This window comes from Anolis carolinensis, chromosome 3 (genome assembly GCF_035594765.1).
Source record: "Anolis carolinensis isolate JA03-04 chromosome 3, rAnoCar3.1.pri, whole genome shotgun sequence".
Classification (NCBI taxonomy): Eukaryota; Metazoa; Chordata; class Lepidosauria; order Squamata; family Dactyloidae; genus Anolis; species Anolis carolinensis.
In genome coordinates, this window is record NC_085843.1 from 279,766,995 (window position 1) to 279,786,055 (window position 19,061).

A 19,061-nucleotide genomic window follows, 5' to 3' on the forward strand; every position below is an offset into this window, starting at 1 on the left:
ATTCCAGACTTTGTGTTTGGGATGCTTTGCCAAGGTCTGTATATTGGCAACATATTTTGTATGTGTAAGTGTTAGCAGGTAAACAAGACTGGATTATTTCCTTTTCCTTGACTGTGCCATCAGACCCAAAGCCTCAAATCAAGAGCTGCACCCAGATTTCCTCACTCAGGCACAGCCCTGAAATGGTGTTAGGCCAATGGTGTTGCAAAGAGGCAGAATCCTGGTTTAAAGCTTGACATTTAATGGGTGGGTGGAGAAAGGAATCCCTTTGACATTCTTGTTATTGTCTGCATAAGCCGCTTACCAACAAAGGAATGTCTTCAGGAGAATTAGCCACCAGGGCAGTGTGACTGATGAAAAAGGTTTCAAAACTCATTGCAAAATTTGGGCCACAGGTGTTTGCTTTCTAAAGTGTTTCTAAAGTATAGTTAGTGAAAATTACATTACTATAACAAGAGTAATGAGAATTTGCTACTTTTTTGTTGTGCAAGTGGAGAAGTTTCAGGGGCTCCCTTCTCCCTCATTTTTACAGCTATTGGGGTGAAATTTACTAGAATGGTAGACCACATTTAGCACTGTTAGCCCATAAAGTTTCAGGACATTTTACTTATACACAAAATTTTGGGAAATTTCCAAAGTCCTTATAAACAACATTTTTTTAAAAAAAAAACCCACAAGAGGTATTTCCTTGAATTTTCTATCCAATGACACAAGATAACATTCTTCCCAACTTTCAGAAATATTCACACATCTACTGGTTTTAGGGATTTTTTAAAGTTTTGACAAAAACTTTTTTTAAAAGCCATAGCAGATATCTCATTGAATGTCTCTTATTAACCAATAGAACCTTCATTTAGGGATTTCTTCCCAGCCCAGCACAGAGATTTACTTACTAGAAGTATCAGTCAGTCCTCCTCTTTACAAATTCAATAATACGGAGCAATACAGAGGGACATATTTCTCCCCTCTCCTGATTAGGGCTTTCTGATGCTGAGCAGGATTCAGGGAAATATAGTTCAGGGCCTTTTGAATTCTATGGTATAGGGCTCCTTGCCTTCACAAACTATATTTATCAGAATTTTGTGCTTGTTCAGTCTCTTTCCCAGGAAACTCTGCTTCCCTCTCCTAATGGCTAGCTAGAGGACATTAATTTAAAGAGGAAAGCAACCTTTTTGGCTTTGTTTTCTTCCTTGCGCTGAAAATGAAACTGACTTTGAGAGGCATCCAAGGTTTACAAAATCCAAATAAAAAGCATGGGTTAGTTTCAATTTTTAAGTTTTTGTCATGAGCCACGCCCACGTGTCAGATATTGTGTCGTCAGTAAGAATTTAACTATTTGATCCTACTTAAGAGAACTAACGATGCTTTTGCACAGCCCTATTAGCTACCTATGGCAAGCAGCTCAACAACACTATATCTTTTTCTGCTCCCACTTTGAAAACCACTAATATGGCAAATGGGAGTCAGGAATTGTAGTTCATTCCCAAGTCTTATGTACTATTTCTGTAATAAATATTGATGTTTCATGTACTATTTCTGTAATAAACATTGGATGTTTATATACAATGGTATCTTCATTAATTCCCAATTTTTATCTTTTAATCATTTTTTAAAAAATGAGCCTATTACAAAATATTATACATTTTGTAATACACAAAATATATTTTGTAAGCTTTGGGATTTTCTCCAATTACTTTTGACAAGTAATTAGAGCAGTGCACTAGGTAAACATGAATCAAAATGATTGAAAATTGGAACGGTCCTGGATCATGATTTGAATGGCATGGTTTTAATTGTTATTTTAATAATTTATGTTTCAATTGTTTGGTTTTAATTGTAACTATTATTTTAATATATACGTGTATGGCAGCGAATTGCTGCCTGTTGTAAGGCCACCTTGAATCCCCTCCAGGGTGAGTAAGGTGGGGTACAAATATGGTGTGTGGCACTACACAAGATATATCTGGGTGGGTACATTTGTCAAAATGCCATCCTCTGGAGCTCTACATGCATGTGTAGCCATACATTTTGTACCTTGGGAATACAAAAGCCCTTCAAGTTCATGTCTTTAGTTGATTGTCTTGCGAATCCAACTAACAAGATATATTTTGAACGCTGGATCTCATGAAACACAGCATTTGTATAAGGCAGTTTCTTTAGGTCTTGATAGCAGATGGAGAAGGAAACCAAAACATCTTGTGATGGCGCGGGTGGCGCCATCTATATGTTGAACTGTAACTTGCAAGATTTGAATTGTTGTATCATGCCTGATTTTGCCTTTGCCCTGTAAATGTAGTTGGATTGATTGGTTATTTATAGCTGTCAATCAATGTTGTTTGCACCAGTTGTATTGCTCCTTCAGTTTAATTGTTTGACTCCACCCTTTCCTGGAGTGGGTCAATGCTTCCTTTTTCATTCCACCATCAAGCTTTCTACCAGATGGATGTGAGAGAGAGACTTGGCTCTAAAAGCCCTTGATTAAGTTACCTCTCAGCACCAATTCTGAGGTTCTTACCCTTGAGACTTATGCTTCATGTTCAGGGCCAACCTGGACGACGTTGAGGAGAGTCAAGTGCCTTCAAATCAGTTCTTTGGCACCAAAGGAAGACTGTGTCTTCAAACATAGGCCATTTGGACTGAGGCTGAGGATTGCTCCGGCATTCACAGCCATTGAGAAAGAGGGACCTGGAAAAGCTTTTCAGCTGCAGAGCTCCTTGGACTTAAGACTGTAATGTATTTTCCTTTACCCCTTTGAAACTTCCAGCTTATTGCCTTAAAGGGATAACCTTTTGTGAACAATAAAACCAGTTTTGAGTTATCTACAGTGTTTTGGTCCTTGGGAGTTCCAGTTTCCCTAAAGGAGGGCAAGAAGCGAATCCCCTGGGGAAAGATGTCACATCCATGCCTCTTTCGCTAGGAGTTATAGCCCCAGGCACGACTGCACACATCTTCTAATAAAATAAAATAATAACCATATTAAAACATATTAAAACACTGTTTTGGCACCCAAGTAAAGGGGTAAAAACAAATTGGGCAAAGTGCAATGAGTGAATGTGATAATACGAGTTGATTGAATATAACCATCAATGAGAAGGTGACTTGGGAGGGGCGGACCCTGTGACTGTAAACAGACTGATAAGGCAAGATAAAGTGCAGTAAATGAGGAAATGGCTGCAAATATAAGGTCTCTCATGGGGATGGGGAGTTCATTCTCCAAAAGCCTGTTGGAAGAGCCAAGTTTTTAGGCTCTTCTTAAATGCTACCAAGGTGGGGGCTTGCCTAATCTCCCTGGGGAGTGAGTTCCAGAGCCGAGGGGCCACCACAGAGAAGCAGATAAACCATATTCAAAGTGCCATCAGGCATCTGTCTTAGGAACACAGCTCTGAACAAAGCCATCTTTTAAAAAAAACCCAAAATAATAAGAAATAACAAATGGCATCTGTTTGAGATGAGAGATTTAATTACGCATAATTTTCCTTCGCAAGATAATTTTGCTAGCAACATAACCAGTGAGAATAAAAACAGATCAAGTGAATCATAGGAAAAGGAACTTTTCTCTCTCTGCTTGCATATCTTGGCCTGTTTTAAAGACATAATTCTGTCCAAGAGATATTGGTTGTGGTGGTAGTGTATTTTGAACTGTGATGTTGGAAGAAAATTCTGAGAGTGCCTTGGACCACAAGAAGATCCAACCAGTCCATATTCCAAGAAATAATGCTCAGCTGCTCACTGGAGGGAAGGATATTAGAGGCAAAGATGAAGTATGTTGGCCACATAATGAGAAGACAGGAAAGCTTGGAAAAGATCATGATGTTGGGGAAAATGGAAGGAAAAAGGAAGGAAGGCCGACCAAGAGCTCTAGCGTGGGCTGGTCCATGAGGTCATGAAGAGTTGAAGTGACTGAACAAATAAACAACAACAAGTGTATTTTATATTGTTTCAATGTGACCAATAATACTGAATGTTTCCACGTTAATCTACTAATGGAATTAAAAGAACGAGATGTCATGTTTGCTGATGGTGAAAAACAGAATTTGGGGTCACAGATTGATGAAGTAGAACAGATCCTAAAACAAGTCACCCAGGTAAAAGCCTTGGAAGAGGCATATCCAGACATTTCCCCAGTATGCTGGGGCAGACCTCCCTAGCATATCACCACATAGTGACCACTTTCAGGAAAATAGTATACACAATACAGTCCTGGCAGAATGTGAACACAAAGGTTGAAAATCACAATAAGAATTTAATTTGGAATGACAGGAAGGCTAAATTTCAGTGAGTTAAGTGTATTATATGAACTGATATGTTCCCGCAACAATTGTATCTGTTAAATGATTTTTAAATGTTTATGTTTTAGAATCATAGAATCGTAGAGTTGGAAGAGACCTCACAGGTCATCAAGTCCAACCCCCTACAAGAAGCAGGAAATGTTTTATTTCATAGTTGGTTTTATTGTTATACATATGGTTGATTTGTATTGTTTTTAAAATGTGATTGTGAGCCACTTTGAGTCCTGTTTATAAATAAAGCATTCAGAGTGTGTGTTGGTTATTATTTTTTATTATGACACAGCAAACAAGAAGCATTATTATTATTATTATTATTATTATTATTATTATTATTATTATATTGTATGACACAGCAAACAAGATAGATATGCTGGATTTCATATCACAAAATCACAAGTTGAACACTTCTCAAGTGTCTAGAACTGTGTGATGTATTTTCGGATGATGCGTGCAGATCCCAGTAGGGTGGCCTTTTGCAGTTGACAGATCGTAATTTTATTTATTTATTTATTTATTTGCAACATTTATATCCCGCCCTTCTCACCTGAAGGGACTCAGGGCGGCGTACAAATTGGCAACAATTCAATGCCTGCACATAATTAAAACCACAATGAAAATCCAATAAAACAATTAAAACAATATAAAAATATAAAACATATGTTTAAAATCCATTCCTCCAAAATCCTCGTGCTGTAGCCGTAAATTTTGTCAATGTCTATTGTTTCCAAAGGCCGGCTGAGATCTTTTGGCACGGCACCCAGTGTGCCCATCACCACCGGGACCACCTGCACTGGTTTCTGCCAGAGTCTTTGAAGTTCAATCTTGAGGTCCTGATAGCGGCTGAGTTTTTCCTGTTGTTTTTCGTCAATGTGACTGTCACCTGGGATGGCGACATCAATGATCCAAACCTTTTCCTTTTCCACAACTGTGATGTCTGGTGTGTTGTGTTCCAGAACTTTGTCAGTCTGGATTCAGAAGTCCCACAGTATCTTTGTGTGCTCATTTTCCAATACTTTTGCAGGTTTGTGATCCCAACAGTTCTTTACTGCTGGGAGGTGGTACTTGAAACATAAGTTCCAATGAATCACTTGGGCCACATGGTTGTGCCTCTGTTTGTAGTCTGTCTGTGCGATTTTCTTACAGCAGCTGAGGATATGATCAATGGCTTCATCGGTTTCCTTGCACAGTCAGCATTTTGGGTCATCAGCTGATTTTTCGATCTTGGCCTGAGTAGCCTTTGTTCTGATGGCTTTCTCCTGGGCTGCAAGGATCAGGCCTTCTGTCTCCTTCTTCAGGGTCCCATTTGTGAGCCATAGCCAGGTCTTCTCCTTATCAGCTTTTCCTTCAATTTTATCAATGAACCTTCCATGCAATGTTTTGTGGGGCCAGCTGTCAGCTCTAGTTTGTAGTGCGGTTGTTGTTATTATTATTATTATTATTATTATTATTATTATTATTATTATTAGAATCATCTTGCAGCCATTGGATCTATTTTGTAGTAAGATGGATAAAAGCTGCCTCCAGGTGGAACAGCTTTTTTTCAACAAGAGTTTATACAAGAAGGCAACTGCTTATTCGGTATCACCATCTAGTGGTCTCATAGTGTATTATATTTGAGTATTATTTTTCCCCCAGGAACAGAGAAAAGACCTCTATCCACTTAATAACATAACTTAAATTCCACTGAGTTTTATACTTAAAATCTGGTATTCCACTAGTCCACTACAGTCGTTTTGGTTAAAGTGCAGTTTTTTTTAGTCTTTTAAACGATGAGGGCAGCAATTTTTTCCAAAGTATCAGGAAAAGGTGAGGAAATGGATTTTTCTCAAAACTCTGGGTGTTTTGCCAAATTTCTAATGAAATTGCTCTTGTTTCTCTCAGGTTAGGAGCAGGTTTGGGGAGGGATCAAAATAAACTTTTGGGGCAATTTTCGTCATTTCCTTTTGTTCCCCAAGCAGGAAGGTTCGGTTGTAAGCTACCTCATAATGCTTCTACTTTGCCAAAAAATAAAATAGCCTTTTAGGGTACCTTTATTTCTTCCTTCCATGATTTGTCTGTGTCATGATTTGTCAGCCTGTGCTGCATTCCAAATGGGAATCCTCCCTCCCATCGTTTTTCTCTCCCTCTCTGCAGTTGGGAATTGTTGGAGTTGTAGTCCAAAACACCAGCTGAGCCTGTGTTGCTGGCAGTTCCAATTAGGATTCTCCCCTCTTTTCTCCCCCTCTCTGCTTTTGAAAATTGTGGGAGTCGAAGTACCAAAAAGCACTGAGAGGGAGGGTGGGTGGGGTCAAGTGTCTGCAGTGTGGAAACCTCTTCATTGAAAAATATGCGAGACAACTGAGTGCACTAAACAGTGTGATTCCAAGGTAGGGGAAAACTCCTTTTTATTATGGAATGGGGTTAGACTGAACTCTCTTCTTCTGAGCACTTCTAAACACTTCCCAGCGTAATCTGATGAAGTCCTATATTGTCTTATGCCCAGTAGTGTTCCTGGATTATGAATGCTGATTTCGTGATATATCAACTTGTCCCTTGGAGTCTATGGCTTCACAAAACAATGCAAAGTGGGTGAAGTGTTTTTTTTTCTATGTTCCCCTCTCTATAGAAGATTATCTGTTCCTCACTGACATTGCTGCCACAGCATCTTCCTGGCCCCATCGACACTGCCATATAATGCAGATAGGGCCCTTGTCATCTTCATCCTTCTGTTGTCGGGCAAATTTAGGGTTCGTCTCTGGAGCAGGGACCAACCGATGCCCTCTGACCTCAGGATTCGATCCTGGCCAACGGGGGCACTGCGAATTAAAAACCCTATTTCCCACAATAATCTCACCCAGATCTTGAAGAGAGAGAACCGAGTTGTCTTTATTTCGAGTCAGCTGACGCGGATGTCAAGATGCAATTGCTCGCAGTGATGAAATGTCACATAATACAGTGCAGCAATTTTTATAAGCAAAAAGACAGGCGGAGCAATTCAAATCTCCCTCCCCGCCTTTCCCCGCCCAGTTCCACTCTGATTGGCTCTTTGACTGGGTGGGCGAAATCCCCCCAATCAGATGGCTTCCTACGGTCCAGCGTCTCTACCAATCAGAGACAAGGGGCGGGCTGAGTAGCGATCAATGGACAGCCAAGCAGATTATGAAAAAGATGGATGAGTCAATATGTCCAATCTACAAATGTGTCTGACACGCTGGTGTGGTTTATTGACAAAAGGAGAGCTGTTTCCTGAATAATTGTGTGGATGAAGGGTGAGCCATTTTTCCTTCTGATGGCCTGCTCCGAACTCAGAAGGGGGAACAGCCCGAATAATTGTCCATGCAAGGGTAGGTGATGATCTCCTCTGGGCAGGGTACTCCAGCCCATCCGGGGGGGGGGGGGGGCTGTCTGCACGTAGCTGAGTCAAACCTCAGTCACTCTATTTTTCATATATGAGGCATTTTGGAAAGGGAGACATATAGGAATACATTCATAGAATCAGAAATCATATTGCCTGCTCCCAGCCACCCAAAGGTCTAGAATGAGTTCATAAAGTTTCATAGGAAAGTCCAGAATCCAAGGGAAAGGATTGTAAAGCATGTGGCTTAAAACTGGCTTTTTTCCTTTGCTAACTCCTTTGTCTGGATAAACAAAAGGGAGTGCTTTTGTCACTGGTTAAGGAAAGGATTAGGGAAGTTGTTATCTCTTGCCTCAGGCTAAAAGGTCAAACACCTTTTGTGCAGGGATTTTAGTAAACCACAGTAAACTCCAGTAAAAAATCTCAATCACCTTCTGCTATAAATATATGAAATATAGCACATAAAGTCTTGATTTTGAACTATCTTTTACAAAGTCCTGGGGGGGGGGGGGTCACCTCGATCACACTTCTGTCCTTTTTATCTTCACACCATTTCAATAGCTCTTTGTTCCAGGTTGTCTATATTCTCCCACCTGTCTGAGTCAATCCAGCATATGGGTTCTTGCTAAAACACTATGAGCAGACACTGATACATGTTGTGGTCTGGACACAGCTCCTACTGCAGCTGAGAAACATGGGATTTTTCAGAGAGCCCTGCCACTTTTCTAAATGCATGGGTTGCTATAGTGTGCCTTTCAGAAGTAGGAGAACCCTAAGGTGAGCCTATCACAGGGTTTTCTCAGTAACATTTGTTCATAATAGTTTGCCATGACCTTCCTCTGAGAGTGGAAAGGACATTCCACGTGAACATAAGGAAGAACTTCCTCACTGTGATGTTGTGGAATTTCGTTTGGACGCGGGTGAAGAAAGCAGACTGGCAGCAGAAGTTGTCTTCAAGATAGTTTACTTTTGGCCAAGAGCAGGTGACAATGTTAGCTAATGCCCAAGAAACGCAATGCCACCCCTTGCCTGTAGTGGCTTTCCAATTTATACAATTTTACAGAGCATGCGCAGAAAGCTAACTGACAATGGAATTTGCTGACTATTACAATCCTTTTGGACATGCGTAGTTGCCTTGTAACTTATATAACTCATTACTCATCACATCAGGTGAAGTGTCCATAGTTTGCTCCATGTATGCACTATCCTCAGGTGACATGTTCATAGTTCATCCCACGTTTACATCATCCGGGCAGCCAAATCATTACTGCAGTTTGCATGACCTTATATTGTGAGCAAAGAGCAAATGTCAGGCAGAACATGTCCTGTCTACACTTTCATGGAAAAACAAGATTTTTGAGTAAGGGTCATCTAGGTAAGGGATTTTAGGGTCTTTAAATAAAATATTCAAGAGCTGCTACATTAGTGAGAGCTGTTTGGCAGTGGAACTCTCTGCCCCAGAGTACGGTGGAGGTTCCTTCTTTGGAGGCTTTAAACCAGAGGCCATCTGTCAGGGGTGTTTTGAATGTGATTTTCCTGCTTCTTGGCAGGGGGTTGGACTGGATGACAATGATGTCTCTTCCAACTCTATGATTCTATGATTCCGTGAATGTTCAGTTTCCCAAGATTGCCTAGGCATTTCCATGGCAAAGTGAGGATATGAAAACAGATCTGCCAGAGAAGTAGACCAACCCACAATATACTATACTACTTTAGCCCCACTACATCCATACATAGCAAGAATGTTTTAAACAGAACAGTTTGTGGGGGGGGGGGGGGGAGTGAACAAGTATGAGACAGAATCTCTTTATGACTGAGTTATATCACAGGTATGCTTCAGGTTCTAAGCATAGGAAAGAAATTTGGAAAATGAAATGAAGTGTGGATTTGGTTTAATATTACAGCAATAAAGTATATGCCATTGTAATTATTCATGTATGTTTTATGATGAACTACAGCGAGGAACAGCACACACTTTATAAGGATGGGGTGGTGTTGTTACTGCTGCTACAGGTTCTTCATTGAGTTCTTTGACTCCTGGAGGCAGCTGGAAATGGAAGGCCCTCATAAGATTGACCAAGAAGATGAAGAACTCCATCCTGGCCAGATGCTCCCCCAAACAAATCCGAGCCCCTGGAAGGGAAACAAAGGCAGAACATGAGTATCTTTCCCATTCGGCAAACAGGGATGGATTTGAAAACTGGACTATAGATTTGTAAGTCATGGTCCAGTCCACACTCTTCAAACTACAAGAGAAGCCATTCTGCCTAAGCCTTGGAAAGAACTGGTTGTCTGAAAATGCTGACTAAACTGGAATAGACTGCATTGAAAGATAGTGAACTCTCCATCATTGGGCAATTGTAAGCAAAGGTTGAAAGGACATCTTTCAGGAGTGTACGCCTTGCAATCTCTTCTATGTCTTTGATTTGTTTTCTCCCTGGCATGAATAAGATAAAGGTGTATTTTTAAAAAACCAAAGTAACAGTTTTAATTAAGAAGAAAGCAGCATAAACATTTCAGTATTCCTACATACCAGCAAGAAAAAGTGAGGGCAACTGATGTGGAAGCTAAGGACACCTACAACCAGGTCACTGGTAAACATTTTTTCCTAAAAGCATTTTCATAATGCTATGAATGACTAAAGACAAACAGAGCAAGCAGAAATAGTAGAATAACCTCTTCACCCATACCAACATCACCCTTGTCTTTCTCTCCATTTTTCCCTCTCATGGATTTTTATAGGATTTATTGGCAGAAAATCTTTGGTTTCTCATAACTGCATCATAGTGTATTAGTTTATGGTTCTCAATTGCACCATAATTGCAATGAATGTTTTGCTGTCTTGATGAATATGTGCTGCAGAGCAGTAGCTGCACTGATTCACAAAGGACAGAGGTTGAAGAAGATCTTATCATGGAAACTCTCCAGAAGACACACTGATAATAGGCATGTGCAATCCATGAAAAAAATGGTTCAATACTCGCTTTGAAAGTAGGGGGCACTGGCGCTTCATTTCTAAAGTCATTTCCAAATTTTGAAGAAAAAAATTCAAAACTTTCCAAAGCTTCCAAATCTTCGTAACTACCTCATTAATGGCTTCATGCGCATGCGCATGAAGGAAAACATTATTGTCAATGATGAAAATTGAGCGGTTTCTCTCTCCCTCATTTTTGAGCTATCCTAATGAAATTTGTGGCAGAACACGTTTACCACTGTTAGCTCACCAAATCTAAGAACGTTTGACTTATCCTTAGATTTTTGGTGAATTTTCAAAGTTTTTATTTAAAAAAAACAATTTTTAATGGTAACAAAAATCTGTTCCTGGTTTGAAAGTGTTATTTCCTGTTTCATTGGGTTGTCTTTACATTGAAAGTTGTTGTTCTACTTCAGAAACTTTGTTTTGGTGGATGAAACTTTGTTAAATTAGTGGAAAGAGACTCAACAAACCATAATGTGCTATTTTTATAGGACGATGTCCCTTGCGCAAAGACAAAGTTTTGGCAGTATAATCAAGTTTTACCATGTTTTTATGACAGAACCAATTAGGAAATGACATGTATCAACCAGGAACAGAAATCATAGCACACCATCAAATCATTCCTGACAGATGGCCATCAGCCTCTGAATAAGGACATCTATTCCTGGTTTGAAAGTGTTATTTCCTGTTTCATTGGGTTTTCTGGGACTGAGAGTGTGTGACTTGCCCCAGATCACCCAGTGGGTTTCCATGGCTTGGTTTCTACTGTGTTTCCCCAAAAATAGGACATCCCCTGAAAATAAGACCTAGGAGGGAGCCGCTTGATTCCTCTTCTCCTTAATCATGACCCCTTTCCCTTTGCAAAGCCTCCAATTGGCAGTGGCGGCTCCTCTGCCGAAGAAAGCAAAGGAGAAGGAGGGAAAGGTGGTGCTTGATTCAGATTAAGATGCTTTGGGAGGAGGAGGAGGAGAATCTGGATTCCTCGCTCCACGTTTTGCACAACGCGCCCCTTCTATTCCTCCTCCTTTGATGCATGGCTTTCCCTGCTTCCCTTGACCCCTTTTCCTTCTTTCCCTCCTTCTCCTTCACCTTCAGTGGAGGAGGAGGGAGGAAAAGAAGAACACGGTATGGTATGCCCCATGATATAGCCAGAAGTGAAAACGTTTCAGGCTTGCTTTCTATGGGGCTCTTAAGCTCGATGCAGGAGATTGGTTAAAAACACTTTCTCATATATCTGAAAGTATTCCAGAAGGTATTCTGTGGATGGGCTCCAACGCTTCAAATTGGAAGGTTAATTCCAAAGGGCCAAACCACCTTGGAACCCTGTTGGATTGTATTATGATTAATGATTTTATTACGATTAATGACAATTCTGACAAATGTGTTGTCGAAGGCTTTCATGGCCGGGATCACAGGGTTGTTGTATGTCTTTCGGGCTGTGTGGCCATGTTCCATACCTCACAACCTCTGAGGATGCCTGCCATAGATGTGGGCGAAATGTCAGGAGACAATACTTCTGGAACATGGCCACACAGCCCGAAAGACATACAACAACCCAATTCTGATAAATTTGCCCATGCTTAACTGATAAATCACAAACCGCTTTGAACTACTCTTACCTCCACCAAATGCCAGATATTCTTCCCTAGCAACAAAATGTCCATCCTGGTCCAAAAAAATGTTTTGGATTGAACTCTTTAGGAGATTCCCAGTGCTCTGGATCAAGAAGAACAGAGCACAGATTGTCCCCTGAAAGGCAGAAAGAAATGTCAGACAAACAAGCACATACATCGCTCTTAGGAATGAGTATTTTGTGGAAATGGGATCTGATCGCTTATTTTAACCCAACTAAGGTTTTTGTTTTTGTTTTTTTGCAATTGCTGAGACCCTTCATCATGCATGCATAATGCAAACATACTCCCAGCTAGTGTGTGTGTGTGTGTGTGTGTGTGTGTGTGTGTGTGTGTGTGTGTGTAAAGTCTAGACCATTAATAGATTTATCAGTTGATATATAAGTACACATCCTTTCCTCTTTTTACAAAAAGTCAGTTAAAAAAACAAAGCAAGGAAAGCAAGACAGCAGGGGAACTTAACCTCCATGTAAGCACTTCTACCACAGTTCAAATTTTTGTCAGTTTCCATTTTGAAACTCACTGCTGTGGCAAATGGCACATGAGCTTCTCAGTACACTGCCAGGTTTCATGTATTTTTAATGCAATGTAGGTATTAGGAGCCATGAATCCTTTCTCAATTGTATCTTTTAATTCATATAAAAGGGAATATTGGAACTTATTAAAACATTCCACTGAACAAGACATTTCTTCTGTGGATTGTTATGGGGCACTTTCACATTTTGGATTTTTCATAACCCTAAAATCATGAGATATTCTTGATGATATTTGTTTTGTGAGGGGAGTTTGCCTTTGCAGTCTTCTGAGACTAAAAGAGCATGACTTGCAGAAGATCACCCACTGGATTTCCATGGATGATTCTAACCTTGATCTGCAGAGTGTTGGGCACATCTACAAGAACCATGTAATGCAAGATGGAAGTGGCACAGGCAAAAGTGAAGCGAATGCGCACCTGATCACAGGTCAAGCATAGAAACTAAGTGAAGGCCTGGCAGTCCACTGAAAAAGTTGGCGCCAACATGAATCCAGAATCCATAGTATTTGTTGCTTCAGAGCTGTGGAGGATTTGGGGGGGTTTTCAAAGCCTCCTCCCACCCCCAATGAGCATGTGAGAATCATCAGACCACTCGCCCCTCAATCAGTTTTGCCATGCAATGTGATTTACACCTACATGCACAGAAGTGCATTCAGTGGCCTATTTTGGGGAATAACACAATTATTCCACACTTCTTCCAGTTTAAGACCTCAAAAGTACATATTTATGCAAGCTTTGGCACCACGTTTTTGAGTTGCCTTCAATCCTATTCACATTGAATGATCAATGTAGATGAGCCCCAAATCCAATGTTCAAACCATTACTCCACACTGTCCTATGTGGGTATATGTCTCAAAATCTTCAGTCAACATTAAGTAGTCTGCATAGATGTTTATAGCTGTGCCACTAGCCCAATGTTCAAACTACTACTCCATGCTATCTCTGTCCTGTGTGAGTACATTTCCCAAAATCTTCTATATCCTAGCCTTGTTCTTGGGATACAGAAGTGCATATCTACATTCTCTACCTTAGGGATAAGAAAACCTCTTATTGTCACATCTTTGGCAGTTTGTCTTGGAACTCCAAATAGAAAGGGATATTTTGAACGCTGAATCTCATGAATCACAGCATTTGTATAAGGGAGCTTCTTTAGATCTTGATAGCTGAAGGAAGCGGAGCACAAAACATCTTCTATTTCCTTATAGGCTTTATCTGTGGAATAAGAGGGAAATGGATGAAAGTTTTATTATGAATACTAAAGTTTATTTCAGAATAATTATTCATGGATTTTAATAATGCCCAGTTATTGGTCTATCCATTAGAGTTTAATCAACAACAACTTCCAAATCACAATTAGTTTATGAGATTTATGTCCCACTTTCTCTCTAAAGAGTTCATGTCACTTTCATGACTCTATGGGAATCTGAGCCTGATTTCCCCCAACCCAATAGTCTTATCCTATTTTGTCTTTTTCTAGTTAATATGTTTAAAATTTTATTAGTAAAAAAGGAAAAACAGTGATATACGTTTACAAACAGAGCATGCAATATACAGAGACAATAACAAGCACAACAAATAATTTTATTTATTTATTTATTTACAGTATTTATATTCCGCCCTTCTCACCCTGAAGGGGACTCAGGGCGGATTACAATGAACACATATATGGCAAACATTCAATGCCAACAGACAAACAACATTCAGTTTTAGACAGACACAGAGGCATTTTTAAACATCTTTCCAGCTTCACGATTCCGGCCACAGGGGGAGCTGTTGCTTCACCGTCCATTGGTGGTTGTTCTTCCTCATTCTTTTCCTTGTGAGCAGTTTTGTGGTGTTGTAGATTAGTTAAATTAGCCTCCCGCATAAAGCGTACCTAAATTTTCCCTATTTGACAGATGCAACTGTCTTTCGGGGCTGCTAGGTCAACAGCAAGCCGGGGCTATTTTTTTTTTAATGGTCGGAGGCTTAACCCGACCCGGGCTTCGAACTCCTGACCTCTCGGTCAGTAGTGATTTATAGCAGCTGGTTACTAGCCAGCTGCGCCACAGCCCGGCCTTCCACGTCCTTCGTGGGCTAAAAGGGGTCGATATGCCCTCCATGTGTGGTGATTTTCACCCCTCTAGCCCTAAATCTGAGAGGGGAGTGAGCCCCTGAAGCCCTCCCATTGCCACCAATGGTACGGAAACTTTCGTGTTCTTCATTAGCGAAAAAAATTCATGTCATATAGGCAGCCCATTTTAGTTTGCGGAACATGAATATGATAATGAGACGACATGAATGAAACTACACAAAACGAACAACAATTCCACATGAATGGACTACATTAATGCCTAGCTCTTCTCTTCCTTTTAGGTTCCAATGATCTTTTTCTTTAAATAGATATTCCCTATAATATCTTATTTCATCTTTGGATGTTGGCCTTAGGATCACGTCTAATGGGCATAACCATTAGATTCGGTCTTATTATATAATTATTTTGAAATCTTTGTTTAGCTTATCCTTTTCGTACCACAGATAGGCGTGCCATCGAGCCTTAGATTGTGACCCTTAGATTGTGGCAAGACTTACTCAGAGGAAAGTAAGTCTTCTGTGGTGCATGTGTTTCACATATATTTCCAATGTGTGTTTATTCCATATGTGTCTTCTTTGACCCCTTCTACAGCTATATAAAATGCACATTATCTGCTTTGAACTGGATTTTATAGCAGTGTAGACTAAGGACCTCTTCACACAAGGCTAAATAGCCCCATTTTGCCATTTTTCTTCACTGTCTGGATGGCGCCGGCCGAGCACCAATACCATTTAGCTGTTAATATCTTGGGCAGCCATTTCCATTTCAATTTCAATTTTGCTGTTATCCACATGCATCCTGCAGGGAGATTTTCTATCCTACTTTTATTGTCAAATGTTTTCATTCATCACCAAACACTAATTCCCTGCTTGTGTGGCTAATCTTTGCTCGTTCGAGAAATGCCCCCCACAATCTCCCCAGCAACATGCCTCTTATGCTTTCCCAAAAGCCTGCTGGCAGAGAAAAGCCTTGACCTGCTTGCGGAAGGAGGCTTGCGGAAGGTGAGGATGGGGACATCCTGGTCAGTCTCCCTTGGTAGAGAGTTCCACATTTTGGGAACAGCTACTAAAAAGGCCCTGCTTCTCACATATTCTCCCCAAACACTCTTAAGCAGGTGGCGGGACAAAGAAAAGGCCCTCCCCAGTTTATTGTAAATGTCTACCTGCTTCATAGAAAGAATAAAAGCTGGATCTGACTTTTTGTCTTATTTGATTTAGCCCATAGTTTAAAAGTTACTGCTGACACAGCAGGATGTTGTTCTTGTTGCACAGAGATCTCTCTTACCTTGAATATCTGGACGATTTGCCAAAAGGAGGATTGCCCATTTCAGAGAAGTGGCAGTCGTTTCCATTCCAGCAACAAATAAGTCATGAATATCCTGAGCCAGGTTCTCTTCATCATATGTAGAGGTAGGATCATTCTTCCTCTGAAGGTGACAATATGAAAGATGAAGTATGACTTATCATTGATTACAAAACTTCTCTTCAAGGCTTTCTTTCTATGTGTATGCATGTGCCTTCACGTTGCCTATTGGTTTATGGTAACCCCATGTATTTTGAAGGGTTTCTTAAAGCAAGGAACACTCAGAGGTGGTTCTGCCAATTTCTTCCTCTGAAATATGGACTGCAGCACCTGGTAGTCATTGACAGGCTCCACCCAAGTAGTAACTAGGACTGACCCTATATAGCTTCCAAGATCAGATGGGATCTGATGCCTTTAGAGTATTTAGATCCTATTTCTGTAGCACTATATTATTCTACTAGTGAAACAGGTTTCATAAGTGTGTGAATTTGGGTGCTATTTTAACAGCAGGACTCCTAGCCAAGAATTTCTTGGCAGGACTGAGGTGCTCATCCAGGAGATATGTCTATACTATACAGCCCTGCTGTCTCTTTGGTCTGGGATTTAATGAGAATTCCTTAGAACTGGGGATTTCCCTTAGCATGGGGTTGTTCCTTTGTGCAAGCAGCTGAAAGCCAGTCATTTTATACCTGCTTTTAATTTCTGCTCATTGGCAAAGTCTGTGTATGTGTGTGTCCCAGAGATATTCACAGTTGTGTTTCTACCCACCGCAAAAGTGGAGGGCTGACTGTATTCAGTCATAGCAGAGAATGTAAGTACAGCTGGCCCTCCATATCCACGGAATCTCTCTTTCTTTCTTTCTTTCTTTCTTTCTTTCTTTCTTTCTTTCTTTCTTTCTTTCTTTCTTTCTTTCTTTCTTTCTTTCTTTTTTGCTATTAATTTATATTGATAGAAAAGAAAAAAAGTAATACAACTATGATAAAGTCAGCAAACACATGATAAAGTTATGTTGTTGTTATTCATTTAATCAGTTCCAAATCTTTGTGACCTCATGGGCCAGCCAACACCAGAGCTCCCTGTTGGCCGTTGCCACCCCCAGCTCCTTCAAGGTCAAGCCAGTCGCTTCAAGGATACCATCCATCCATCTTGCCCTTGGCCTTGCCCTTATACATTTTTAAACAATTTACCAATCTACTTTAAACTATCACCAATAAATTAGACCCAACAACACAAAGAATAGAAAAAATAAAGCACACCAGCATACAGACATACATACGTCACATATATACTAAAATTATGAACTAACAAACACATAGACTAGTCTGCAGACCTCTCACTCTCTTTCTGCTGGATTTTTAATTCGAAATAGTCTGCTTCCTTTAAGAAATATTGTATAGTCACACTTGTACTTTTAATACTACAAACTCATTAATCTGACAAGTAACATTTTCCAACATTCCCAAATGTTGGAAAATACTGTTCCCAAACTCTCCTGAATTAGACCAATATTCAGCCTAATCAATTCATCCATCTCAATTAGTTAGCAAATCTTTGATAGCCATTATCCAAGACATGTTTTCTGTGTGACAGATGGTTTGTCATAAGGAAATGGTCCATTCCAAAGGTCCTCCTCCTCTTCTTTTTCACTTCATTTTGATGGATATGAATGTTTCCATAAGCAGGCCCCTTCAAAATAGCTCAGTCACAATTTTGCCATCTTCCAAAGTAGCCACTGCTTTTCTATGAGTGTTTTTCTAATTGTCCTTGAGGCAGACCTGTTAATAAATCTTGTCAACCTTCTTGCTGAATCTTTTCTTTAAAGCTTCAAGAAGGGTTTTCACCAACCTTGCACCCTGTTTCTGGATTCTGAATTTTGGTTTTATCAAGTTTGCCTGATCTGGTTTCTCAGTCAACTTTACCAAAGTGATACAGTATATTGCATCCTCCCTGCCAAATGGAATTACAAAGGGTCTCCAGAGCATGTGGAGAGTAATTTTCCCTTCTGTGAAAGAAAGTTCTTTTTTTTAGATGCATCTGAGACAAGCATCATATGCTGCCTTTCTGCCTGCATATATAACAGGAGGAGGAGGAAGGAAGGAGAAGAAAGGGCACTAGAAAGATCTTCTGCGGCCACTCTTATCAATCCTGAGCAAGATACTGGCATTGCATATAATAGGATTAAGATCAAGGCTAAGTAATTGTCTGAATTGTGAAGTTAATTATAAGAGACTCACAGGTTTCACTGTTCCCCATGAGAGTGCCGCATGACCCAGCAGAACTAGACCTCACTAATTAGCACTTTGTCATAATATTTATTTATTTATTTGCATCACTTTTACCCCGCCTTTCTCTCCGAGGGGACTCAAAACGGCTTACAGTAAATAGGCAGAAATTCAATGCCTAAAAACAATGTAAAAACAACAATTCATATAAAACAATCTACAAAACAACAATTTATATAAAACAGATACCATTACAAAATAAAATCACATTATATAAAATTTTGAGCATGTCCAAGATTAAAATCCATTCATCCAGAATCCACAATAAGTCTTCGTACAGGTCATGTAAAATCCATGTTCTCATTCATTAAAAGCTTGCATGCACAACCATGTCTTTAAGGCTTTCCTGACGCCTAGGAGAGTTGGTATCTGCCGTATGTTGCTGGGGAGGGTGTTCCATAGCTGAGGAGCCACCACCGAGAAGGCCCTGGCCCTCGTTCCCACCAGCCTTACCTGCGAGGCTGGTGGGACCAAGAGCAGGGCCTCCCCCAATGATCTAAGAGTTCTAGAAGGCTCGTAGGGGGAGATACATTCGGACAGGTAAGATGGGCCAGAACCATTTAGGGCTTTGTAGACCAAGAACAGCACTTTGAATTGGGCTCGGTAGCATATCGGCAGCCAGTGGAGCTGACTCAAC

General features: G+C 40.3%; 1 protein-coding gene across 1 annotated transcript; it reads right to left on the reverse strand.

Annotated features, from left to right (window-relative positions):
- Nucleotides 1–9,501: 9,501 nt before the first annotated feature.
- On the reverse strand, nucleotides 9,502–16,449 carry LOC100559803 (cytochrome P450 2K4). Its single transcript, XM_003224324.3, has 4 exons — nucleotides 16,125–16,449; nucleotides 13,794–13,978; nucleotides 12,220–12,349; nucleotides 9,502–9,756 (listed from the first exon to the last, which is right to left on the reverse strand). The coding sequence occupies exons 1-4, from the start codon at nucleotides 16,189–16,191 to the stop codon at nucleotides 9,566–9,568; spliced, it is 573 nt and encodes a 190-aa protein (XP_003224372.2). The 5' UTR covers nucleotides 16,192–16,449; the 3' UTR covers nucleotides 9,502–9,565.
- Between the last annotated feature and the right edge of the window lie 2,612 nt (nucleotides 16,450–19,061).

Excerpts from the sequence above, each read along its gene's own strand:
- LOC100559803 (XM_003224324.3), bottom strand. The coding sequence starts at position 16,191 with ATGGAAACGACTGCCACTTCTCTGAAATGGGCAATCCTCCTTTTGGCA. Across the intron at positions 13,979-16,124 it reads AAATCGTCCAGATATTCAAG|ATAAAGCCTATAAGGAAATA; the intron begins GTAAGAGAGATC and ends CTTATTCCACAG. Across the intron at positions 9,757-12,219 it reads ATATCTGGCATTTGGTGGAG|GGGCTCGGATTTGTTTGGGG; the intron begins GTAAGAGTAGTT and ends TTTCCCTTCCAG.